The sequence below is a fragment of the Tamandua tetradactyla genome, chromosome 2 (assembly GCF_023851605.1).
Source record: "Tamandua tetradactyla isolate mTamTet1 chromosome 2, mTamTet1.pri, whole genome shotgun sequence".
Classification (NCBI taxonomy): domain Eukaryota; kingdom Metazoa; phylum Chordata; class Mammalia; order Pilosa; family Myrmecophagidae; genus Tamandua; species Tamandua tetradactyla.
This window is the reverse complement of record NC_135328.1, coordinates 22,513,492-22,540,033: the sequence shown is the minus strand read 5'-3', so window position 1 is coordinate 22,540,033 and position 26,542 is coordinate 22,513,492. Positions and strand designations below refer to the sequence as shown.

General features: G+C 36.8%; 2 protein-coding genes and 1 pseudogene across 2 annotated transcripts; all 3 read left to right on the top strand.

Moving 5' to 3' along the window:
* Window positions 1–1,015: 1,015 nt before the first annotated feature.
* On the top strand, window positions 1,016–7,091 carry LOC143659209 (olfactory receptor 13C4-like). The gene is made up of 2 exons (XM_077131922.1): window positions 1,016–1,944; window positions 7,082–7,091. The coding sequence occupies exons 1-2, from the start codon at window positions 1,016–1,018 to the stop codon at window positions 7,089–7,091; spliced, it is 939 nt and encodes a 312-aa protein (XP_076988037.1).
* LOC143664991 (small integral membrane protein 14 pseudogene) lies at window positions 2,011–2,563 on the top strand (annotated as a pseudogene).
* Window positions 7,092–17,394: 10,303 nt separating the features above from the next.
* Window positions 17,395–18,348, top strand: LOC143655713 (olfactory receptor 13C3-like). The gene has a single exon (XM_077127097.1). It carries the CDS (start codon window positions 17,395–17,397, stop codon window positions 18,346–18,348), a length of 954 nt encoding a protein of 317 aa, XP_076983212.1.
* Window positions 18,349–26,542: the final 8,194 nt, after the last annotated feature.

Below are 26,542 nucleotides of genomic sequence, written 5' to 3'. Positions count from 1 at the left end.
ACATGCATGCTAAAATTAGTGAAGCTGTGAACTAGGCAGGGTGCCAAAGGTCTGAGCTTCAAACACACTCTATTGTTTACAAATAGAGTTTTATTTTGTAAAACAATGTAAAATATTGTTTACAAAATGTGGTCTTTTTTTAAGTTCTCTCAAGATTGAAAAAATATCAGCATAGTATAAAGAATGATTATTTGTAAAGTATGCTTTGGTGTATGCACCAAATACATATAATATATTTACACATAATTATTTTTTTTCTCATGTTGGCTTAAACAAGTGAATTATCAAGGTATTCTCTGAAGCTACAAAATGAAACAAGCAAAGAGACTGCATAATGTCTTCCAAGATTCTCCAACACATCCATGCAGAACTGTTCCATCAAGTTAAGAATAATCAAACCAGATATTAAGAGTGGACTTCAGTAAGAGATCAACAACTTACTTTGCCCTGATTAGACATTTAATTGTGGTGCATGTGATTCACTTTGTTATGATTTAATGTCTATAACACACAATGGAACAGACTGGAATATGGTAAGCATTCCAGCACAAAAAGAAATATGCAGAAAAATAAAAGTTGCCTTGACATTTTGTTCATGTAAGTTAATTAATGAATCAAAAGTCCATTCCTTGTGGTTGAGGTGAATTTTGCCATTGCCACCAGGTCCATACACATCGGGCCAGATCAAACTAAGAAGTCTAGTTTGAAGTCTCTCATCAAATATGGGTTTTTAGAAACTTCAATTCAGGAATATGTCCTCAAATCAGGATAGTTTACTTCCAAATCTAGATGTGACCATAGATAGATTATGGGGCACAAGTACATCCAGCTTTCCCAGTTTCATTGTATTATAGCCATGTAAATCATTAAGGGTATATGGATATCAGAGTTCCAAGAAACACTCTTTTCATTCCATCCTAAACTATGATTTATCAGGCTAATTTGAAACATTTGTCCCTTGACATCGAGCACAGTTTAGGTTAGGTCTTTCTCTGATATATGGAAAACAGATGACATGGATCAGAACAACCAGACATTTGTGTCAGAATTTCTTCTTCTGGGCCTTTCAGGGCATCCAAATCTTGAGATCATTTTCTTTGCTCTGCTTCTGGTGATGTATCTAGTGATTCTACTGGGCAATGGTGTTCTCATCATAGCAAGCATCTTTGATGCTCGTCTTCACACCCCCATGTACTTCTTCCTGGGAAACCTCTCATTTCTGGATATCTGCTATACAACTGCTTCTATTCCTTCAACTTTGGGGCCCATCATATCACAGAAAAGAACCATTTCCTTCTCTAGATGTGCAGCGCAGATGTTCCTTGTGTTTGCTCTGGGGTCAACAGAGTGTTTGCTCCTGGGCATGATGGCTTTTGACCGCTATGTGGCCATCTGTAACCCTCTGAGGTACCCCATCATCATGAGCAAGGCGGTGTATGTGCTGATGGCTTCCACGTCATGGTTGTCTGGTGGAATCAACTCAACTGTGCAAACGTCTCTTGCCATGAGGTTGCCATTTTGTGGGAATAATGTTATCAATCATTTTGGATGTGAGATCTTGGCTGTCCTCAAGTTAGCTTGTGCTGACATATCCCTCAATGTTACCACCATGCTGGTGTCCATTACGGTCTTCGTGGCTTTTCCACTGCTGGTCATCTTCTTCTCCTACATATTCATCCTCTACACCATCTTGAGAATGAAATCAGCCACAGGGAGACACAAGACCTTTTCCACCTGCTCCTCACACCTGACTGTGGTGATCATATTTTATGGTACCATCTTCTTTATGTACGCAAAGCCCATGTCTCAAGACCAGCCTGGGAAAGACAAATTTCAAACTTCAGACAAGCTTATGTTCTTGTTTTATGGGGCCATGACCCCCATGCTGAATCCTATCATCTATAGCTTGAGGAATAAGGATGTAAAATCTGCTGTGAAATATCTGTTCACTTGCAAATCTATCCAATAAGTAATCCAGAAATTGTAAATTTTTGTGTAATTAGCAGAGAGATGGCTCTATTAGTAAAATGTAAGAGGAGAATATGAGAAACACCCAGACAGCTTGGAGAGAACAGTTTCAGGAAAGGCAAGCAAGGACCCACAGAAACTGGAAAAGCCAGAACCTGAAAGCAAGGAAACCCAGGAGAAAAGGATCAGCAGATGCTGGCCATGTGCCTTCCTATGTGAAAGAGGAACCTAGAATGCCATTGGCCTGTCTTCAGAAAAGATTTAAACAGTCATGTTGTAGCATGCTGAGTAATCATAGTAGAATGTGGATTCAATCCCTGTGAATGAGTTTGCACTCAGGAACATGTGATGAGGAGGCTGGTTGATCTGTTTGATGCAGTCCCAGCACTACTACACAGACAGAGAATTGTCTTCAGGAATATCCAGGACCTTTTGGTGATGATGGCTCCAGTATTACCATCATCTTGATGGCCTGGATGGTTATTGCAGTGATCTTGTTCTTACTGAGACCTCCTAATGTAAGAGGATCCAACCTCTACCTGGAAAGCCAACCAATGCTCATAATGGACAAGATCCACCAGCCCCTATGGACTAACTTTGTGATATGGGAAGTCAAAATACTTAAACTCCTGCATGACCAAATGAAGGAAGATGACCAGAGAACTCTTAATTCCATTATAACTGTTTTTCTTTTTGTATCTGCCATATGGGGTGGTATTGTCTTCATTAGCTTTCAGAAATTTCGCTTAAGCTTATTTTTGTTTCCTGTTTCATCACCATTCCTAATTATAGTTTATTTGAGTAAATTATATATTAAAAAGTTACCAAGGGCTTTTTTTGGTTGTCCTAAACATAAACATTCCATTCATTCTATTTGTAAATGTGACCATAACTTTTGGGATGATTTCTGGCCTGATGGAAATTTGAGATTCCTGCATTTAAATATTACAAATAGCTTTGATAGATTTAAAAATTGCTACTTAGGGGTGGTGCGATGGTGGCTTAGTGGCAGAATTCCTGCCTACCATGCCAGAGAGCCGAGTTCGATTCCCGGGGCCTGCCCATACAATTAAAAAAAAAAATGCTACTTACCATAAGGTATGTATGTGGTTATTTGGACTTATTTGAGATTGTATGAATGAAAACTAGAGATGCTCTTTATTTATATTTACCTTGATAGTTTATATGTTAGCACAAGTTTTCTCTTGTTCTTGGGACTGTGGCAGCCCTTGAATATTATATAAATTACAGCTGAAATCTGCACCATATATTATAATTCGCTTATGTGAGTAGGATAGAAGAAGAAATAAAATAGTGTACTAAGTTTTTTACACACATTAGAAAATGTTTAATGCTAAGAAAACTAAATAAACATGATTGACCGATATGGTGGATGTTTATCATTATAACTCCATTATAATACTTTTATAAGCTACTTCACTTTAGCTTTACAAGAGTTCATGAAAAGAAAAAAAAATAACTCTGCTTTGCTGGGTACAATTGATACAATAATAATTTAAGTTATAATTTATTGTTAAAATGAGTGCCTCTCTGGAAGCTTCTTCTGTATTCTAACACTGCCCTGTTAAAATGAAATTATCTTAAAGCTGTTATGTGGGTCTGTTTGGTTATTGATGTCTGATTTAAAACTTTTTTTAAATTGAATTCTTAGTTTACTCCAAGGGAAAAGAGGAAAATGAGAAACAATCAAGGATCTTTTCTCACCCTTATTCCTTTCTAGGTAATGGGATAGAGTGGGCTGGGAGGGAGAATTTATTTTTGAAATATAAGAAAAAGTTGCATTGTTTTATTCAATTTGAAAAAAACATATATATAATTGCCATTTAAAAATGCTTGTGTGACCTATATGACTATGTAAGAAAATATTTCACTATCAATCTTTCTTCCCCAAGGGCTTTTTCCCCTAAATCTAGCTTTTCATTGTGTAGATCTGAAAAATTACTTGTATGAATTGAATAAGCCTCCCTATCATGTGCTGTTTAACAGAGCCTCTGATAGAGTTGTGTGACACTCATGGAGGTATTTTTCCCTTCACTGATTACGTTCTTGGCCACATAATCCAATATTAGCTGCTTGCATTCCTCCTTGCATATCTTGGCTTTGTACTTGCCTTCTTGAAAAAATATAACCAACTCTTAATTACTTGTGCTAGTAGAAGGGTTACACAGGTTCATCAGATCCTGAATAAATGAACAGAACATCATAAATGAAAAGCTGTTTCTCTTGCTGGGACTTACTGGAAGCTTTCCCAGTGCCATCCTGGTAAAGTGTTTAAGGCAGAGCAGGTGTTCCTGTTCGGTTCCTGGCTTAAGCTGTTCCTAGTTTAGGATAGAGAAAAATCTGGTGACATTTCCTTTTTCTGCTCTTGTCCCCTGAACCTTGAAGGCTTGCCCTTAAACCCCAAAAGTCTGCTCTCTAAGTTGCCTCAGAGCCAATCCCTGACAGACACTGACTCTGTGGCTCAGAAACAACTGAGAATTGGTTTTGGTTTAATAAATACTGTAACTTGGAAGCAGATTGTCTAGTGGTAGCTAGACACCTGAAAATCTGGATTCTTATTTCTAGTCCTTTATTTCTGTTACATACTACATCTAGGATTTTAGCCTTTTCTTATATGAACCACCTACTTAATTAGTAATAAAAGTTTCTATCGTATTTAAGTCTTATTTTTTGCTTGTAAAATTTCCCTGCATTCCTGAAAAGATAATGGGCTGCACATAAAGTATTCTTGTTAATGTAACTAGCAATTTATATAATTCTATTTATTAGTTTCTACATATGTTTTTTTTATTAAGAAAACTATTAAATCATTACTTGACTTTGTAAACAGGTACCTCAACTATGACTAAAATACTTCAAAAATAGCCTGGAAAAAGAAAGATAAAACCCCATATCTCAAAATCACCTTGGGCTTTTAAACATTCCACAAATGCCATTAAGAGTTTATTTTGCTTTTGAGCCATTCAACGTTCTGATATGCAAAGTAATTTTTTGCTTTTCATATGGAAAAAGGTAATATTGGCAATGTTTATAGTAAAAGATTTTATGATGTATCTATCCAATCACGATTCCATAGTTAGTAAGTCGTATTTTTGAGTACAGCTATTCCATGTTACTTTCTGTGCCTTTGTAGTATGTGATGGGATAGTGTGGAAGTTCATCACTCTAAATGAAAGTCTGTCACTTTAAATTAATGCTGTGCTAAAATTTGACTAGCTCATCTTAAGACACAGCACAGCAACTTGAAGAAGGAAAAATGAAAACAGTTTTCAGTTAATGAATAAAATTTTTTTGTGGCAATAGTAAGTTTAGTCCTAGCATTATAATATTTCTAAATGAAAAATCATCAAGTATTGGCTACCATGTCTGACGATTACTTTGTTAAAAGAAAAAATGGTCGTGCGATATATTAAATGTTAATTACTGCTTTTAAATATTTATATCATGCCAAACAAATCATGTTTGTGCCATCCAGAGTTTATTGTTAAGGGCTTGTACTATGAACTTTTTATTGATGATATAAATAGAAAACATTAGCAACAAAAAAGTCAATGAGGAACTGCCTTGAAGAAAGCACAGCTAGGAAGAGATGTTTTCATTCTTCGCCTTCACTAGCATTGCTTAACTACAGTCACTACGGGCTACAGTCTGTTATCAATTTTGCTTCCAACATCTTCTGATCCAGATTTCCCAAAGAAATGAATTATTTTAGAATCTTATTTTTGGTGATATCTGGTTCGAGTGTTTAGCATACTGGGTGGCACCCTAGGGGGAAAAAACCCTCACACTGTTCATACATAGGTGGCAGGGACGGAAATTCTGCTCTACAACAGAGCATTTTAAGTGAGAGTAGAGCATTAACTCTAATTACTTAAGTGTGTATTCTCTAAAAATGAGAAATACTACTAATTTTTTCCCATAATATTATTTTTCATGTCTCTTTAATCTCATTTACACATTTGTACTGCAGTAGTGCCTGTGATTGTTTTTCATGATCTAAACCAGTTTGGAGGACAATTGTTTTTCTACTGTCCCTCGTTTTGCGTTTGGCAGATGTTCCCTCATAATTTGATTGAAGATATGTTAATTTTACTTTCTTTTTTTTTTTTTTTTTTTTGGCCAGATATACCATGGACATTTTTTTTGTTTTCCTCATTGACTTATATCAGGAGGCATTTGATTTCAGTTTGTTATATCACTATTACCGGAAATATAAACTTGATCACTTGGTAGAATGGTATCTGCTAAGTATATCCCTACAGTAAAATACTCTTTTTTACTTTTTTAAGTTACATGATTAAGTTCATGTTTCAGCTTGTCTAGATTATGGTATGGAGCTGTTTGGAGGAAGCACTTGCTTGATTGCTAAGTGAGGCTATTTGGTAGATTTACATCAAGGTTGATCACATTTATATTTGACTAAGAATATTGCCTTCAGCAATGAGAAGTTTTACCCAATCAGTTAAGGCCAGAAGGAAGGATTGCCATCTCTATTTAAACAAACCAACTTCTACGATATTCCTTGAAAACCTTTATAAGAGCTCGCCACTTGTGGTCTGCCCTGTGGAATTTGAACTTTCCCGACCCCACTGTCGCATGAGTCAATTGCTATAATAAATCTCATAATATTACCGTTATATATATACATATGCATATATATAATATCTTGCCAGTTCTGTTTCTCTGAAGAACCTTGAATAACACATTATGTGATATGTGTCTTGTGGGAAGTTACTTTGAGACTATGTGTATATAAACACCTATCGGTTCTAGCATCCATTGATCTTTCTTATCTTAATTATTATACTGTTATTATGTCATCAAATGGTGCTATTTCCAACTCCATTCTTCCTCCTTTAGTTATCTATTGCCATTCTTCTCTAAGGAATGACTTTCCTTTCATCCTTACTTTTCATTCATCTATTAATTCATTTAAATTCATTTTGGCCCAAGAGTTCTTATTTTATTCAAAATGGGTCACAATACATGTTGCAATTATTAATTTTAATGGTCAATTTCCTTCAGGTTTTCTCAGTGGCATCCTCTTCAAGCTAGATCCTGTTTCCTTTTGGTTGGTTCCCATCATTACAAGCTTATCTTGAACTTTCCTATCTCAAGCCCTGGGGTCAGTCATATCTCCAAGAAACCTTGGTTTCTTTTATTGGAGACCTGATCCCTAGGTATGAAATTACTACCATGATGTCATTCTTTCTAGAAGCTTTCAGCAATCTCTATTGTGAAATACATATATCTCTATACATATATGTATACTTATTTTAATATCTATAAAATTATTTTCATATTTACATGTGTATATATGTTTAAAAACAAGAGTTTATATTGATATATTGAATTTCACTCCAAAACCAAAATTTTACTGTTCCCTTCCTCTTTTTGCATTTTTACCTATTTATTGAGCAATCAAAAATCTGGAACCCATTACACTAAATTTGTTTAATTATTAGCATCATCCTAGACAATTCAGAAAGAGTTTCAATTTAATAATAAATGCCACTGGAAAAATAGAGGATTTCTTTTCCAGTTTCGTTACTGGCTGGATGACATATTCTGATGTTGATATGTTCTTTCTTTTTAATCGGTTAAGAAAAAGCCAGATCCTGTGTACTGTCAGTGGAATAGAATCTAATTGGTGTCTGGATATGTTATCTCTACACTCTTACAAGTGACCTATTGGCTGATCATAATGATGGTGGCAAAAGTTGAGCTCTTGGATTCTGTTGAGTCTTCTTTGCCAGATAAACACGTAATGGCCTGCTCTAAGGAATCAGGTATCACATGTGCATTGGAAGAGTTAAAGCTGCTTTGCCTGATAAACCCACAATTGCCTTCTTTGAAGAAACAGTCTCCATTTGTAGAGACTAACCCTGTTTTACCAGCTGAAACTGTAAGGTAATCCTCCAACTTTTTCCTCTTGTAAAAAGTTGATTTGCAAGACACTGCTAATCTTTCTCTGGACCCACTGGCACTGCCCTTATTATCTTCCAGACCTTCAACTAGACTAATGTTTAGAGAGACCACAATGGTGAGGTACGAAATGTGATCCATGAAAACTTGCAACACTGCCAAAGTGCAATATTCTTTCAGTTTAGACATGCAAATATCAGGGGACTATGTCTGGGAATGGATGTTAAGCAAGTGGGATAGTGGCAGATAGGATGTAAAGTTGCATCTTGCTAAATTTATTGATGTGGGCCAATTAATCAGAGTTTCTAGACACAGTGTGAGGGTGAGAAAACTCTCTAACACTTCATTAGGTTGTTGCCTGAAGCATGGACAAAAAGGTGGCTTAGACTGAGAGAATTTGAAGTGCCAGCACTGTCATGAAAGATGAGGGCCCTGAGTGATTGGAATGTTACAGTGGATTTACCATGTAAGATCTTCTCACCCACCAGAGAAATGTACAAGGGCACAGTTTACCTTTCACCATGACTATCAGGAATTAATTTGTTAAAGCAGCTCCGTCATCCCTGAGGACTCCATGGTTGCTCCTCTCTATAGGTCCAATATTACTGTGGAAACTGCTGCCACTGAACTTGGATCCTTAAACACAATGGGCCTGATCAGATTCTGGATTGGCAGAACCAAGAGGCAACACTTAATGACCAAAGGCAAAGTAGGGAATGTTGAGATACTCTGGCCAAGTGAAGAATAAGCTATTGCACCTGGTCTCTTCTGCAACCAAAAAGAAAACACAACTTCTAGTTGACCTCTTTGGACTTTGGAGACAGCATATTCCTGATTGGGGTGTGTTAGTCCAGCCCATTTACAAAGTAATGTGAAATTTTGGTAGATTTGAGTTGGGACAGGAACAAAAGAATGCTCTGCAGCAAGTCTGGGCTGCTATGCAAATTTCTCTGTGACTTAGGTCGTGTGATCCAGCTGATCAAATGGTCCTTGAGATGTCAGGACCATTAGAGATGCTAATTGGAGTCTTTGGTAGACCTGCATAGGAACATCCCAATGTAGACCCTTAGGATTCTTAGGCAAAGTCCTTACATCCTCTGCAAATCACTACTCTCCTTTTGAGAAACAGCATTTCCCTGTTCCTGGGTTGTGCTGGTTTGAGAGGATTATGTACCCTAGAAAAGCCATGTTTTAATCCTGATCCATTTTGTGGATTTTTGAATCCCTACTCAGTACTGTAGTTTGAAAACTTGATTAGGTTATCTCCAAAGAGATGTGACTCACCCAATTGTGGGAATTAACATTTGATTAGAGGGAGATGTGACTCCACCCATTCCAGGAAGATCTTGATTAGTTTGCTGAAATCCTTTAAAAGAGGAAATATTTTGGAGAAAGCTTGAGAATAATGAGAGATCCATGAGAGCCACCAGGACTACCAGAGCCCATGCAACTATAGACCTTTGGAGATGAAGAAGGAAAACTCCCCTGGGGGAGCATCATGAAACAAGAAGCCTAGAGAGAAACTTAGTTAATGTCACCATGTTCACCATGTGCCTTTCCAGTTAAGAAAAAAATACCCTGAACTTCATTGGCCTTCTTGAACCAAGGTATATTTCCCTGGATGCCTTAGATTGGACATTTCTATAGGCTTGCTTTAATTGGCACATACACAACCTTAGAACTGTAAACTTGCAACTTATTAAATTCCTCCTTTAAAAAACCATTCTGTTTCTGGTATACTGCATTCTGGCAGCCAGCAAACTGGAACATGGGTCTTAGTTGAGACAACACTGACCCTTAGGCCACCAATATACCATGAGACCTGAGCTGTCCCCCATGAACTGAGTGTTGTCTGACCCACTAAGCTACAAAGTTGGGTGTTCACACAGCACTTGATTATCAATGAAAATGGTTAATTTGAGATTTGGCCTGAGAAGGCCATCAAGTTAAAAGCAGGTTGAAAACAAAATAGCATAAATACCCATGGTTCTCATTTCTAGAGTGTTGCCTTCTTTCTTCCAGCTTGCAGGTACAACTTCTTGGGAAGTTCCCTACAATCATTGCCTAAGGAAGAGTAAACTCCATCCTGGTTAACAGAAAATTCTGCATAATATAGGTACCCCAGAATCTGAACAGCTGTATGTTAGAACCCCTTATGGGACGTTCCTGTATGACATTGGCAAAGGGACATCCTCCAGTAGCCATAACTTCTAGCAGTGCACCTCATTCTTTGTCTGCATTAATAGAGAAGTGGCAAGAAATGCATTTACACACTGACTCATGGGCTGCTGCCTAAGGTTTGGCTGTTAGTCAGAGTTGTAGAAGGAAAATCATTGAAAAAGTGATTTCAAAGAGGTCTAGGGGAAAGCAATGTGGATAGACCTTTCTGAATGGGTGGAAATCATGAAGCTATGCATGTCCCATGTGAATGCTTATAAGCAGGTGACCTTAGCAGAGGAGGATTTTAAGAAACTAGTGGATAACATGCCTATTATATGCCTATTATGTGAAAATGTTAGCTTCCTTCCCCATTCACTCCTGTCTTTTCACAAAGGGTACATGAAAAAGTGGCTGTGTTGGAGGTTATGCATGGGCTCAGCAACGTGGACTTCTACTCCCCAAAGCCCACCTGCCTACAGCCTCTGCTGAAGACCTAATCTGACAGCAGCAGAGACCAATGCTCATTCCTTACATTGCATCATTCCTTAAGATGTTCAACTTGCCACCTGGTGGGAGATAGATTACATTTGGACCAGTTCGTGGATGTGGCAGTGTTCTTCTTACTGGAATAGACAGAATTCTGGATACAGATTTACCATTCCCACAGATACTGCTTCTGTCAAACTATCATTGTGAACTTACATAATGCCTTATTCAACATTATGGTATTCCATGCAACTTTACTTAACAGAGAAGTGTTAAAATGTATTCATGCCTGTGGAATTCACTGGCCCTTCCAGGTTCCCCATCTTCCTGAAACAGCTGGATTGATAACACTGTGGAATGCCATTAAGGATTTAAGAATTCAATTATTAGCATCAGCTGAGGGCACTACCTTACAGGGTTGGGATGATGCTGTGTAGGAAGCTGTGTATATTACAAATCAACATCCTATCTATAGTGCTGTCTCTCCCAGGACCAGGTTTCATGGATCCAGGAATCAAGAGGTGGAAATGAGAGTAGCACCACTGACTAAAACCTCCGGTGATTCAACAAAAAATGTTTGTTTCCTGTCTCTGTGACCTTACATTCTGATGGTCTAGAGATCTTATTTCTAAAGGTATGTAGGTGTATTTCCACTGGGAGACACAACTATGATTCTGCTAAAACAGAAGTTAAGATTATCACCCAGACACTTTGTACCGCTCATGTGTGAATCAAAAAGCAAAGGAAGTTCCAATCTTTCTTACCGAGGGAGGTAAAGAAGGGTATGCCTGGAATGCAAGAGACCCCTTAGGACATCCCTTAATATTTTGGTGACTTGTAATTAAATTCAGTGGAAAACTCCAATAACAGAATCTAGGCAGGATTACTAAAAGCCCAGTACTTCCCAAATTGTCTTATATGCATTATTCTATAGTTCTGCTTACCCTGTTTACTCAGATCTCTTGAAAATAGCTATTTTAACAACATGATTCTCTTGAAGTATAAGATATTCAGGAATGTTGTTTATATGTAGTAATGGATATGGACTCTATTGCTGTGAGTTGTTACTACTAAAGAAGAAAAGCATAGGAAATGATGATAAAAGTATTGTTTCATTAAAATGATCTCTTAGCACTCATATGACCTTGGTAGAAATAAATTTTTTTAATGTAATGAATATTTGTATAAAAACATTTTTCATTCCTTGAGAAAGAAAAAGGAAAAAATATAGTCACACAGCTCACTTCCATTTCCTTTTTATAATATATTGAAAGTTATATAAGACTGTATTGCTAATGTCATTTTTTATCACAAAATGTTCATACAAGTCTATTCCCTTAAAGTAATGGGACTTTCTAACATTATTTTAAAACCATGTTCATTTGGAAAAAATGTTGCTACTTTTGAGAGTTCTGTAAGAATTAATTATATTCTCACGTAACTAAGTTGTCCATTCACTATTATGTGGATTTAAATCAATTTTATCATCCAGCAAACACTTTTCAAAATGCTCAATGAGTATTGTTATCCCATGTCCAGAACAAATAGTGGTGCTCAGTAAAAACACAAATAATAATTAACAAATTAATTCAATAAGTGGGATATTGGAAATGGTTCTCATCATTAAAAATAAAACAAACCACGGTTTCCAAATAAAAGAATTTGTTCTGAAGTAATTTTTATCATCTACAATATTTGACTTTCTAGTTATGACTAATTAAAGTATTAAGGGACTTTGTGAACTTGGGACATTATTTCATTACTTTATACCTCAGTACACACCAATGTACAGAAAGTAGAATCTTAGTTGATTTCTACAGTGTTTTCAGCCCTTAACAGCTATGAAATTAAGATTCAAAACATGGGAATTATAATCTCCCCAGGCACATTCTTTTGAATAAACTTGCTATTTTTCAATCATTTTCAATTAAGGAGAAGTTGTAGAGATAGGACAAAGTATTTGTATTGTCATTCAGTTTATTCAACTTTTGTAATTGTTACTTATTCAATATTACTCTGTAAAAAAAAAAACCCACTTTGCCGCTTCATACCTCAACATACCTATCTATAGAAAGGGATGCCTTGTGATAGAATTTGTAGAGTTTCACAGCCCTAAATGTCTATGATTTTATAATATTATATTAAAAATACTAACATATTTCTGGGTATATTTTGATGCAAATGCAGTAGATAATGGGGTGTTATGTATGCATGTGTATCTAGGTAGGTGCGTAAATATTTCTCCTGCTTTCTTAAGAAAACTGTTATTTCTCAGAACCCATATATTTTACAGAGAAAACATATGATCCATAATAATATTACAGTCAGACCCTAAGTGTTGATATGTAAAACAATGATATAAAACAGACTTTTCTATAACAATTTAATTCGATAATGTACAATATACTATCAGTATTCATGGCTGGATTCGGGATTCTTTTTCCTTCTGTCCCTGAAAAATTGTGGATTCACTTTTGTCTCGTAGACGTATTTATTTTATGGCTTCTCTGGATTTCTTTTCATTCCATAAAAAAGCATAAGGTTGGTATCCTGCATGAACATATCTGCTCAAAGACTGAAGGTAAAGCCAACAAAAAATTAAACGTTAGCCATTTTATTCATGGCAATACAATTGTTTTATTTCATTTATAATATCTAGATAATTGCTCAATTCTACATTTGTCTTTTTAAACTGTCATTTAATTTATTAAGCACTAACATTTGATTAATACTGCTTTGGTAAACATATTTCAAATTTGAAAGCTCTCACATTTCCCAAGAGTTATTTGTTAATATTTACCCTAACTCCAAAAGCTACATAAGCAGATAAATTTTATTTCATTTTATGGAACTCTTGTTCAGCCTAATTTATTCCCAACACCACTCTTAATTGGGTCTGTGGGACACTGTGCCTGATGCAACAAGAAATTTCTCCATTCCACTTATCTCTCACTCCAACTTTAAATTGCTTTGGTGGTTGGGGAACAATTACAATCAACCTGGAATAACAAATATTTACTCTTCTACCTGTGTGGAACTTGGCATCACTTTTTGAATCTGATCTTAATTTAGAATAATGCAAATATTATGGAAAAATAACTTGCTCTTCCAAGAGGTGGAAATAATGTCTCTGTTTAAGGTAAGTCCTAAATATCATGAAACTGTACCTTTTCAATTATCTAATATGAATAACCTGAAGAATATACCTTCCAATTCATTATTATAGCAATAATACAGCAACAATTTGTTATTAGTCTCATTTTGATAATGACTGCGAAACCATAAAGCAATTTTGAAATGCTAACTTAAATTTTCATAACAGAGAAAATTAAGACATGTATACTTATCACTATTTTACAAATGAGAAAAATGAATCTTTAAGTCAGAAGCAAGGAAACTCAAAATGAAAGTCTTGATGCTATGTGCCCATCACTTTTCTATCAAGCTGAATCCATGTGACATCTGTTCAAGTGGATAGGAAGTGATCCCTTATACTTATATTGCATAAACTGATGCTTATAGATATTAGCACGCAGCTTGTTTGTACTAATGGAAAGAAACTAAAGGAAGAAAAGAAATAATCAAACAAAAAAACCTAAAGCTTGTTGCCAAACAACAATTGGTGCATATTAAAATTGTCCTAATCTTGAATCTGTTAATTCTGCACAGGAAAATTGCTTGAAAATGTACGAATTAAATATACATCTATTCAGTTGAGAACAACCTATTATTTGCAGCTTCTGTGTGGAAGAGGGTAAGCAAGACAGACAGGCACCTTCCCCCAAATATTTGTTATGTTGCAAAATAGAAAGCAGTTAAAGGTGTTGGCAGAAGCAAAAACAAAAGTAGCTCCATGTTGGATTGTAATGAAAAAGTATTTCTACCTGTGAGGGGAAAGCTGGAGCAAGTGGCAGGGGGAGCTTTGAGGTGGCCTAAGATGCAGTGTCAAACAGTTGTTCCAGAAGAGAAGTCCTCTACAGACCTGCACCAAGGGCCAGGCCTGGAACCTTGGCATGTTGCCCAGGGAGTTCAATGTCCTGCCATCTTTCTTCCATTTACCTTCAGGACTGGGCAGATCACAGTGCTCCTGTACCCTTTCCAAGGCATCCTTTGATTAATTTCTTGGTACTACATGAAGAGAACTTTGATTTATCATAAGGAGTTATGTACAGTGAGTGTGAAACCATTGTCACTTTCCTCAGGTCACTGTTGAATGAGCACAGGCAACGTTGTCCTGGAACCTGATAGATTCTGTTTTGTTGTTGACTGTTCCCTCTGTGTGGCATTTGATCTCTATGCAGATTTCATTGCACCAATTAATCAAGCTAATAGTGGAAAAAGCATGGGCTTTCTGTCTTGCCACTGCCCATTATTTGCCATTAGACCTGAGTCAAGTAAACTAATTTAAAGGACATGAGATGACACCTATGAGCTTGCTATAAAAATCAGCTCTATGAAGTGAATGCACAATATTTTCAGATAGATCTGACTTTTATATGAATTAATTAAAATTTACTTGATAATTTTTTCTTCTCTGAAACTAAGATAGCACAGTGCATCTTCTGCTTTTTCCTTCAAAGATCAAATAGCTCTACCGTCCTCTTTAATACAATTGATTCTGTTTTGAGAATCTATTTGACTAGTCTGGTTTCTCATTTCCAGTTCTTATCTGCTCTACAGCAAGTTTCCCATCTACTATTACACAACAAATTGAGTGGTAGAATGGGTGAAAGGAGTGGGCCTGACAAACTCAATAACTCAAAATAGCTCACATTACGAATAACAAATGATTTTGGCCAACTTCAAATCTAATGGTGATTATGGGAAGATCAATTTTCAAATCCAGTCCTTAATTAACGACTAATGCATTACTCTAACTTTCTTAATTCCTGTGCCATATCTGTACTCCAAAACCTTATAGACTCATATTGCATGTGTCTAGTTGGGTGTGAGTTAAAGTCATAGGTTCTGAAACCCCAGCCTTGCTTGGTTTAATGGGACTGTTTACCACCAAAAGAGATGTACATTTTCTGCCAGATTTTAGATTATTTATACTCCAATCACACTTGCCTTCTCAGATGTATTTGTCACTTCTCCTCTACAGAAATTCCCTTATCCAAAAAGAGCTTCTACCATTTTATTACTCCTAAACATTGCTTAACTTGTTCTCTCTTCTGAATTACCCATCTCCTCTCTTCTTTTCTGCAGTTGTCTAATGATTTCCATATTTCCTCATCTGGATGAGTCTAAAACTCTTCCTGAATTATCCCTTCTGTGATTTATTGCACTGAAACTTCTTTCTAGGAAAACTTATAATTTTATGCCAAACTACATGACATAATTACATGTATTTTATATTTTCATGATAAGTTTTACTATGCACCTAAAACTGTGAACATTGTAATGATAGGCACCTTAGGTTCTTGATTTCATTATTTGCTATGCCTGGAATATGACAAAGCTCAGCAGGGTGTCTGGAAATTCCTAAAAATATTTTAGAGACTAGCATAAGTAACTCTGCTTTTCAAAAAATGGCTTTTTCAAGATTATATTTTTGTTAAGAATATTTGATGACATGGTATGCCTTGAGTTTACTGTAAAACACAGAAGTATGTTCTTATAATTTTCCAGACTGTTAAGTGAATCTGTACAAAATGAAAATCTCTTTGGATCAGAAAATCTGAATAGTTTGGCCACCCAGTGTAGAATGAAGCCTTGATATTCAGCATTATTTTTCTTTACCAATTTTGTCAACACCATCTGGGAACTTACAAGAATGCAGATTCCCAGGCCCTGACCTGAGCAGTAAAACAGAAGCTCAACAAGATCATCAAACAATTTATGCACATGTTAAAATCGGTGACGCTGTACTCTAGACGTGGTGTTAAAGATCTGAGCTTCAGGGTACACTATTATTTACAAGTTTGGTAACATTTTTTTAAGTTCTCCTCTCAAGATGGTAAAAATATCAGCAAAATATAAATAATGATGATTTGTAAATATGCAGTAGTGTATACACAAACACATGCACATAAACATACATGATATATTTATGCACTTTTTTTCTTTTCTCAGGTTGGCTTAAACAAGTAAATTATCAATTATCTCTGAAACTACAAAACAAAACATTCTCCAAGTTTCTACAACACATCTGTGCAGAACTGGTCCATCAGGGGGTCCTGCCATAAGAAAGTTAATAACAGGTCAACAATTTACTTTGCCCTATTAGACGTTTAATTGTGGTGCATGTGATTTACTTTTTCTATGATTAAATGTATATAACACACAATGAAACAGACTGGAAAATGGTAATATGTATATAGCACAGTATGAAAAAGACTGGAAAATGGTTAGCATTCTGCCACAGGAAGAAATATGCACAAAAATCAAAGATGCCTTGACATTTAGTCCATGTAAGTTAATGAATCAAAATTTCATTCCTTGTTGCAGTGAATTTTATCATTGTCACTAGCTGAATCCTGGGTCAGATGAAATGAAGATGTCTAGTTTGAAGCCTATCATCAAATATGGGTTTTAGAAATTTCAATTTAGGAATATGTCCTCAAAAGCAGGACAAATTACTTCTGGATCAAGATGCGACCATAGATAGATCATCAGACATTAGCTATGGGGCACAGGTACATCCAACATCCCCAGTTTCATTGTGTTATAGCCACACACATTGTTGAGGGTATGTGCATATCAGAGCTTTAAGCAAACACTACTTTTATTACATCCTAAAATAATGATTTATCAGGTTATTTGAAACATTTGTCCCTTGACACCAAATACATTTTAGGTTTGTCTTCCTCTGACATACGGAAAGCAAATGACATGGATCAGAACAACCAGACATTTGTGTCAGAATTTCTTCTTCTGGGTCTTTCAGGGCATCCAAATCTTGAGATCATTTTCTTTGCTCTGCTTCTGGTGATGTATCTAGTGATTCTACTGGGCAATGGTGTTCTCATCATAGCAAGCATCTTTGATGCTCGTCTTCATATACCCATGTACTTCTTCCTGGGAAACCTCTCATTTCTGGATATCTGCTATACAACTGCTTCTATTCCTTCAACTTTGGGGCCCATCATATCACAGAAAAGAACCATTTCCTTCTCTAGATGTGCAGCGCAGATGTTCCTTGTGTTTGCTCTGGCGTCAACAGAGTGTTTGCTCCTGGGCATGATGGCTTTTGACCGCTATGTGGCCATCTGTAACCCTCTGAGGTACCCCATCATCATGAGCAAGGCGGTGTATGTGCTGATGGCTTCCACATCATGGTTGTCTGGTGGAATCAACTCAACTGTGCAAACTTCTCTTGCCATGAGGTTGCCATTTTGTGGGAATAATGTTATCAATCATTTTGGATGTGAAATCTTAGCTGTCCTCAAGTTAGCTTGTGCTGACATATCCCTCAATGTTACCAGCATGCTAGTGGCAAGTATGGTCTTCCTGGTTCTTCCACTGCTGGTCATCTTCTTCTCCTACATGTTCATCCTCTACACCATCTTGAGAATGAAATCAGCCACAGGGAGAGGCAAGGCCTTTTCTACCTGCTCTTCGCATCTGACTGTGGTGATCATATTTTATGGTACCATTTTCTTTATGTATGCAAAACCCGTGTCTCAAGACCTGCCTGGAGAAGACAAATTTCAAACTTCAGACAAGCTTATGTTCCTGTTTTATGGGGCCATGACCCCCATGCTGAATCCTATCATCTATAGCTTGAGGAATAAGGATGTAAAAGCTGCTGTGAAATACCTGTTCACTTGTAAATCTATCCAATAAGAAACCTGGAAAATGTAAATCTTTGTGTAATTAGCAGAAAGATTTCCTTATGGAAAATCCCCACTGTAAAATTGCTCCTTTTATTTTGTGTTATGATTAAAACTGTGTGTCAACGTGTCTAGATTATGCTGTGCAATTGTTTGGTCAAGTAAGCACTGGCTTGATTGTCATATGAGGATATTCCATGGATTTAAATTACCAGTAAGTTGATTACATTTATGGCTGATTACATGTACAATGAACCAGATTTCACAAAGACGATGCATTCTCTTAAAGAGTTCACAAAGATAATGCACTCTCTTAAAGTCTTACCTTTGGCAACATAGGGAAAAACATCACTCATACAATTCAGATAGACCGGTATAGATAGAAGTTATGCTCTACCACAACCACATTAGGTGGAAAGTAGAGACATTATTCCTGTTTAGTCCTGATTATTTAAGTGTGTAAATTCTAAATATGTAAATTCTACCATGTTTTATTCCAAAATTATTTTTCATGACTCTTTATTGTCATTTAGACATCTACACTGCATTAGTTCCTGCGAGTGTTTTTCATGATCTAAACAAGTTTGTAGGGCAACTGTTCTTCCAGTTGTCCCTCATTTTGTGTTTATCATGTTTCCTCATGATTTGATTGAATACCTGCATCTTTTCCTTTTTTTGGCTAGAAATATCATAGATTTTTTTTGTCTTTCTCATTGGCTTGACTAGAAGTCACTTGATATTGATTTATCTCTATTACTGAGATATAAATGGTATATATGGTATCAACTATTTATATCCCTACTGTAAAATTTCTCCTTTTACTTTGTGTTATGATTGAAATTATGTTTCAACATGTCTAGATTATGCTACACAATTGTTTGGTCAGGTAAGCACTGGCTTGGCTGTTATATGAGGATATTCCATGGATTTAAATTACCAGTAAGTTGATTACATTTGTGGCTGATTACATGTACAATCAACTAAGGATATTGCCTTCAAGAATGAAAATTCTTACCTAGTCAGTTGAAGGCCAGAAGGAATAATTATTTCCATCTCTATTTAAACTGATCAGTTAGTCCTATGATATTCATCAAAAACTCTCCCAGAGTGGTGCAATGGTGGCTCAGTGGCAGAATTCTCACCTGCCATGCTGGAGACCTGGGTTCGATTTCTGGAGCCTACCTGTCAAAAAAAAAAAAGAAAAGAAAGAAAGAACTGATGCAAGCTTGCATTCTCCCCTATGGAATTGGATTTTCCTATCCCTACAGTTACATGAGGCAATTCCTATAACAAATCTCATAATATTATCATATATTATATATATATATATAATATCATATATGTATATACACATAATCTCTTGCCAGTTTTGTTTCCTGAAGAACCCTGACTAATGCATTATGTGAGATGTATCATATGTGAAGTTACTTTGAGACTGTGTATATTCTCTTTGACAATAAACACCCACCAGTTTTAGGATCATGGATCTTTCTTACCTTAATCTAGCTTAGTTATCATGGCATCAAATGGTATTATTTTTAACATCATTGTTCCTTCTTCAGTAATCCATTGCCATTCTTCTCTAAGAAAGTACTTTCCTTCATTCTTACTTTTAGTTCCTCCATTAATTCACTTAAATTTACTTTGATTCAAGTCTTCTTATTTCATTCAAATTGTGTTATACTGCATGTTTACAATTATCAATTTTAATGCTCAATTTCCCTCAGGTTTTCTTAATGGCATCCTCTTCAAACTAGATCCTGTTTCCTTTTGATTGGTTCCCATTATTTTGGAGCACTTCCCCAATTTTTGGCACACACTCTTGCTTTTTTATTTCAAGCCCTGGGATCAGTCATAGTTCCAAGAAGCCTTGCTTTCTTTTATTGGAGAGTGTATTTAGAAGCCATGACCTGAGCCCTTGGTATATTAATTGCTACCAGTATGCCATTCTTTCTAGGCCCTTTAAGCAATCACTATTGTGAAATAATCATATGCAGATACATATATGTTGTGGTGGCTCAATGCCCAGTCCCCTTCCTAAAAGCCCATAACCTGTTTAGCCAAGGATATGTGTCAAAATGTGAACAGTTTCCTCAAAGGGGGAAGAACATAACTACAGATATAAAAGACAGTATTGATTGTATCATTGCCTTAAACACTAATCTTAGTAAAACATCAGGTCTTAGGCCCCTTTAATGATGATACTAGAGACTCAATGTCCTCAAACTATAGTTTGTTCTGAAATCATGTATTGCCTGTGCATTTCTGTTCCCTTTGAATAGTGCCAATGTCCAGACAGCTACCACAAGAAAAATTCTTCTGTTTGTAAGTCCCAATAAAGTGCCTGGTGTGTTTTCAGTCTAGCAGCTATACCTTCCTTAGCTCTGCAAAAGCTTGATCTGGGCCAGAACAATTGGCAAGCCAGTCAGGAGACCAAAGCACTGCTGGTAGCAATAAGTATGGGTCCAGGGAAGGGAGAATCCATAGCAAATTCCTAAGTTGACCTATATGGTTCATGAGGAGAAAGGTAACTGCCCTCTTGGAGGGATGGGGACTGCTGTGAGATTGTGGGGATGCCCTGAGAACTCCAGCAGGGTTGCTAACTCTTTTGCAAAAAATAAAAGGACAATTTAATTTTAGTACAAAGAAAGAAAAAAAGTCAAGTAGTGGCAGTCATAGCCTGGCCCCTTTTAGGAACCTTACATATGGCCAGAGAGGCAGAACAAAAAGCAAAGATGGCAGCCCACCATCTAGAGAAAGAATTAATATTAGAAAGGGACACACAACTCACTCAAGAAAGCATGAAATATGTCTTAATGGGGTTCTTATGTCATGTGGATAATCAATTAAAAACCATAGGTAAACAACCAAATGCTGTTTTAGTTATATGGTGGAGCAAATTACCTAAAGACAAAAGAACTAACTGGACCCATGCTGGCCATAGATGGCTATGAGGGAAAGACATTCAGAGCCAAAGGGCATAATTGATTTTGCAAATTGGGAGATTGCCTTTCCCTACCCCAACCACAAGAATATACTATATATTTCTGCTATACCTATATATATATTAAGAATTGATCTCTTAAATTTCGTGTTGCAAGCTACCATAGGATTCTGCTTCTAGTCTAGAATAGTGAAAGCATTCTTAAAAGAACATATAAAAGTACTGCTACCTCGGGGCAGGCCATGGTAGCTAAGCAGTCAGAGTTCTTGCCTGCCATGCCAGAAACCCAGGTTCAATTCCTGGTGCCTGCCCATGTGAAAAAAAAAAAAAAAGTACTGCTACCTCAGAGGATTGTAGCCACTAAACAACATAGCTTCACGGGAACATTAAGGAACTGGAAAGAGTGCAATATTAATATCAACCCATAGACCCTTTTTTAGCCCCATGTGGCCAATATGGAAACCTGAGATGACAGTGGATTACCACAAATTAAATAAAGTAATGTCACTTTTGTATGCAATGGTTTCAAACATTTCCTCCTTACTACAGAAATAAGCACCCAGTTGTGTCATCAATTTTAGATTTAGTTAATGCTTTCTTTAGTATTTCCTTAGAAAAGGCCAGTCAGCCTTCTTTCACCTTCACCTGAGAAGGACAACAAAGGACTCTTGCCATGCTTCCTCAAGGCTATTTACATAGTCTGATCATTTGCCATGGCTCAATAGCAAAAGAATTGGCCAATGGGAGAAACACTACTCTATGACTTTATTTCATTATATAGATGGTATTATGTTAACAAGCAATTGTCTTTCAGAATTAAAAGACATGCCAGAAACACTAATGGCCCGTCTTGAGATCAATCAGTTATGGCAAGCTGCAAGGTCCTGGCTGCTCTGCCAAATTCTTGGGTGTTGTATGTTTAGGAAAGACAAAAATTATTACTTCTGCAATAATTGACAAGGTGCTTTTCCTTATGCCAAAGCAATGCATGGCCTTTCTAAGACTACTAAATATTGGAGACCTTTTATTCTTCATTTAGCTCAAATATTAAAACCATTGTATATCCTAATTAGAAAAAGTCATGCTTCAGAATGGGATGATCCCCAGCAGGTTTATTGTGAAAAAGCAAAATGGGTAACAGCACAGCACAAGCACTGAAGTGGGTAGATCCTGATTTACCCTGTCAATTGAATGTGGCTAGGACTGACATTGGTTTTATGTGGGGTTTGTGGTGAGGCAACATTCTAGGTAAGTACCCGTAGGTACTGACAACTGGCCTGTTTATAAAAGCCTCATGATTTGGATGGCAACTTGTAAATAAAAACAATGGGCAGTCATGTGTCACCCCCTCTGGGGATGAGAGCTGTGGAAAGGCATGTGGGACACCTGCCAGTGATGAAAGGTAATTGTCTAACATGTCCCTACCCACCTTCCTAACATGCTACCCAGGAAAGTTGAGCCAGGTGCCTTCACTCATGTCCAGAGCCACACTACCGAAACTCCAGAAACAACCAAGTAGCTTCATTGAAAGAGCACTGAAGGTTATCAAATCTTATGGTGTGTAGTACAGCAGTCCTAGTTATCTATCATTTGCCAACACTTACAATTATCACATGGGAGTGCCCATAATGCTCCCTGCAATGACCATGTTGATTACCCCACCAGATGAGACACATATCAGCCAAACACAGGCTCCTGTGAACTGGTGGCAACTAGATTATACTATCCCCCTTCGCTCTTGGGAGGGACAAGGTATGTATTCACTGCAGTAGATACTACCATGGGACTTCTGTTAGCTTTTCTGGTGGGGAAAGCTACTCAGCGAGCCACCATATACTGTCTAGAAAAGGTAAGTACCTCTATGGGATACTTATACAAATGGACAGTGATTGGGTAACACTTTTCACTGAACAAATGACCCAAGTATGAGCTATAGATTTTGATATAATGTGGACTTTTTCATCCACCCTATAAGCTCACAGGTGCAGGTCTTATAGAAAAGATGAATGTCCTCTTAAAGGAACACTTGAAAGATGATAAGAAATCCTTACAACAATGGACTAAAAGGGTATATCAGGCCCTAACCAGCCTAAACTCTATACCATAAGCTGTAGCTTCCCTTATTGAAATACTAACAGAAGGCACTGAGAATACACATTAAAGAGCCAGCCAATTTACAGACTAAAAGGGGCAACAATAATAATTAACTGTTGCCTATGGCTCAGACCATACAAATGGAGGAAAATGAGGTCTTTTGGACCTGGCACTGGCCTTTGCAGACATGCTGGTTGAGAACCTTCAGCCCATGGGGAATAAGAGTCACCCAACATATTGTAATAAGGCCACAATTTGTACAAAAACTGCTTGTTAAATTTTTATCACCAATTTGGGGCTTCCTATTCCCATAGGAACCTTATGTATAACCATGTGGTCCCTTCTTATACCTAGACTAACAATTGATATCATGGTGGAGAATTCGCAAGATTTACAGGGGGAGAATATCTGGTACTTAAAACCTCCCCATAATATCCCTTTGCCTGATACCTTTCTGCCTACTAATAGAACTCCTGTGTGTATATTACTAGATCAACAATATTTACTTCTTATTTTTCCCTATGAACATCTTTCTTTCCACCAGTGCCCAAGCAAATACTTTTCTATAGTGGGCTTCAGTGTGACCCACAATCAAATCCAATATGGGTTTGCACAGACTTGCCACGTTCAGATGCTACCAGCCTTCCCTGGACCATGGCTCCTGCTAATTGGACTACGTGGAATGCCCCGATGACATGGCAGAATCTGACACACTGACAGATCTGGATGAGACTTTCTATTTTAAGAGTGAATCCAATTACTGTCCTATAATGAGACTTGGGCTCATATTTTTCCCTTGTGAGGGAACAAGTAAATAAACCCTGGCCCATATTAGGGTATGCTGTACATGATGGAATAAGATGGGTGACAGCGGAAGCAGTAACCTTAGACCGTATCACCATTGTCTGCACGGAACATCTTTATGGGAACTGAGACATGGGATGGTTACTCTCAGAAGTATATAATTTTACCATTAAGCTACAAAATGATAGCCTTCTTCCAGTGCCAAAGTGCCTCCGACAGACACAGAGCATATGCCTCTCCTGTGGCTCATATGGCAGAGAATTCTCCATATGAGGGTGGCTATCTATAAGCTTGTGGGCAAAATGGATGTCCCTATTTAGCTTAAAATTGGACAGCAGCAGCTGTATGTTTCTGCCATGTTATGTCATTCTTTCCGACACACTCCTGGTAACTTGGAAGTGGTTAAATCTAGATATTGAGTAAAGCCTAACCTACGGTGGTTTTATCTTTTAGCTATTCTTTAAAGTATATAACAACCTTAGCCAACCACACAGCTCAGGTGCTTAATGAATCTAAACTGGCGATATCATTGTAAAATGACAAGACCACACAATTGTGGAGAATAGTCTTACAAAACAGAATTGCTTTAGATATTTTTACTCTGGTACAAGGTGGAAACTCTGTCCTTAGAAACATACAGTGTGGTGCATATTGTATTCATATTCCTGATCACTCCCATAACAATTTGCAAGCTTTAAATCATATGCAAGAGCACACATTCAGTATTGATCAATACTTACTGACCCTTTTCATCTGGTTTGATTCGCTTTCTCACCCTTGGCAGCACTTCTTTATAGGATTATCTGCCCTGTGGTGGATGATTACTATTCTGTTGTATTTTATATGGTTATTATGGTGCATGGATGCAATATCTGTCCTCTGGTTTACGCAGCCTGTTACAGGGGTGGGAATGTGGAAATCTGATGCCAAAGTATCTTCCCAAAAGCCTGTAATAGACCTGCTTTAGCCTAGACAAAGTTCAAAAAAGTAAACAATCTCCCCAAAGGGAAGAATGTAACTACAGATGTAGAAAACAGCATTGATTGTATTTTAACCTCAACCATTAACCTTAGTAAAACATCAGGTCTTAAGCCTCTTTATAATATGAAGAACCAATGTCTTCATATTATATGAAATGTCTTGTACTAAAATCATATATTGCTTTGTGCACTTACGTTTCCTACACTTCCTTCAACTTCTGAATGGCCACCACCAGAAAACCTGTGTTCATAAGTGCCAATCTCCATGTCCACTTATGTGCCCAGTGCGTTTTTCAGTCTAGTAAATACACCTTCCTGGGCTCTGCATTTGCTCAGTCTTGGCCTGAACACTTGTATATGTAATTTAACCTCTATAAACGTATTTTCATATCTACATATGTATACATATATATATATATATTTGAAAGCAAGACTTTTTATTGATATACCCAATTTCAATCTAACACCAAACTCTATCCTTCCCCTTTTCATTTTTTTACCTCTTTCTTGAGCAACCAAAAATCTAGATTTCATTACCATAAATTTATGTGATTGTTATTTTCTGATCCTACAAAGCTCAGAAGAAGTTTCAATTTGACAATACATGTCCTAGGAAAAGGATTTTTTCCAGTTTCATTACTGACCAGCCCCTTTTGTGATTGGCACATTCTTTTTGTTAGGTTAAGAAATGGCCAGCTCCTGTCATGCCTCAGTGGAATAGAATCCATTCTTTGGAACTTTGGTGCCTGGATATATTATCTCTACATGCGTATAAGTGATTTTATACAGAACATGTCAGACAGCTTTTTTTTGTCCTATTTCATCTTTTCTTTTCTGTTTTTTTTTGCTTTATCTCTATGTTTTCAGCAGTTTATGTAGATGCCTCCACTGGCGTTTATCACTCATTGTTTGTTGCTTGAGATAACATATATTTGCCAAGTTTTCCTAAAAATTGAAATCTACTTCACCATGGAAAGTTTGCTTCTTAATTTTCTACATAACATCACTATTGCAAGATGAGCTTTAGTTAGGGAAGACAGCACGTATACTTGTGGTGGTTTGATAGCCAATTTTACCTGCAGATATTTAGTTCCTCAACAGTTGCACCATATTTTGTATATTACGAAATCATATGTGGCTTTAATATTTATAGTTATTCCTTGCAGTGGTATATACTCAGTGACCACTGAGGGGATGAAGGATGCTGAATAGGAGAAGGACCTTTCCCCAAACTCTTTCTTTCCAACCAGAGAAGCTCTGAATCTATAAGTTTTACAAGCTATTCTGCACTGCTTTTCATGTGACATACTGTCTTCATAGCTTAACATTGTTTAAAAATCCAAGATTAAATGCTATTTTCCTTCAAGAAAACATTTAATTCAGAT

Excerpts from the sequence above, each read along its gene's own strand:
- LOC143659209 (XM_077131922.1), top strand. The coding sequence starts at position 1,016 with ATGGATCAGAACAACCAGACATTTGTGTCAGAATTTCTTCTTCTGGGC.
- LOC143655713 (XM_077127097.1), top strand. The coding sequence starts at position 17,395 with ATGGATCAGAACAACCAGACATTTGTGTCAGAATTTCTTCTTCTGGGT.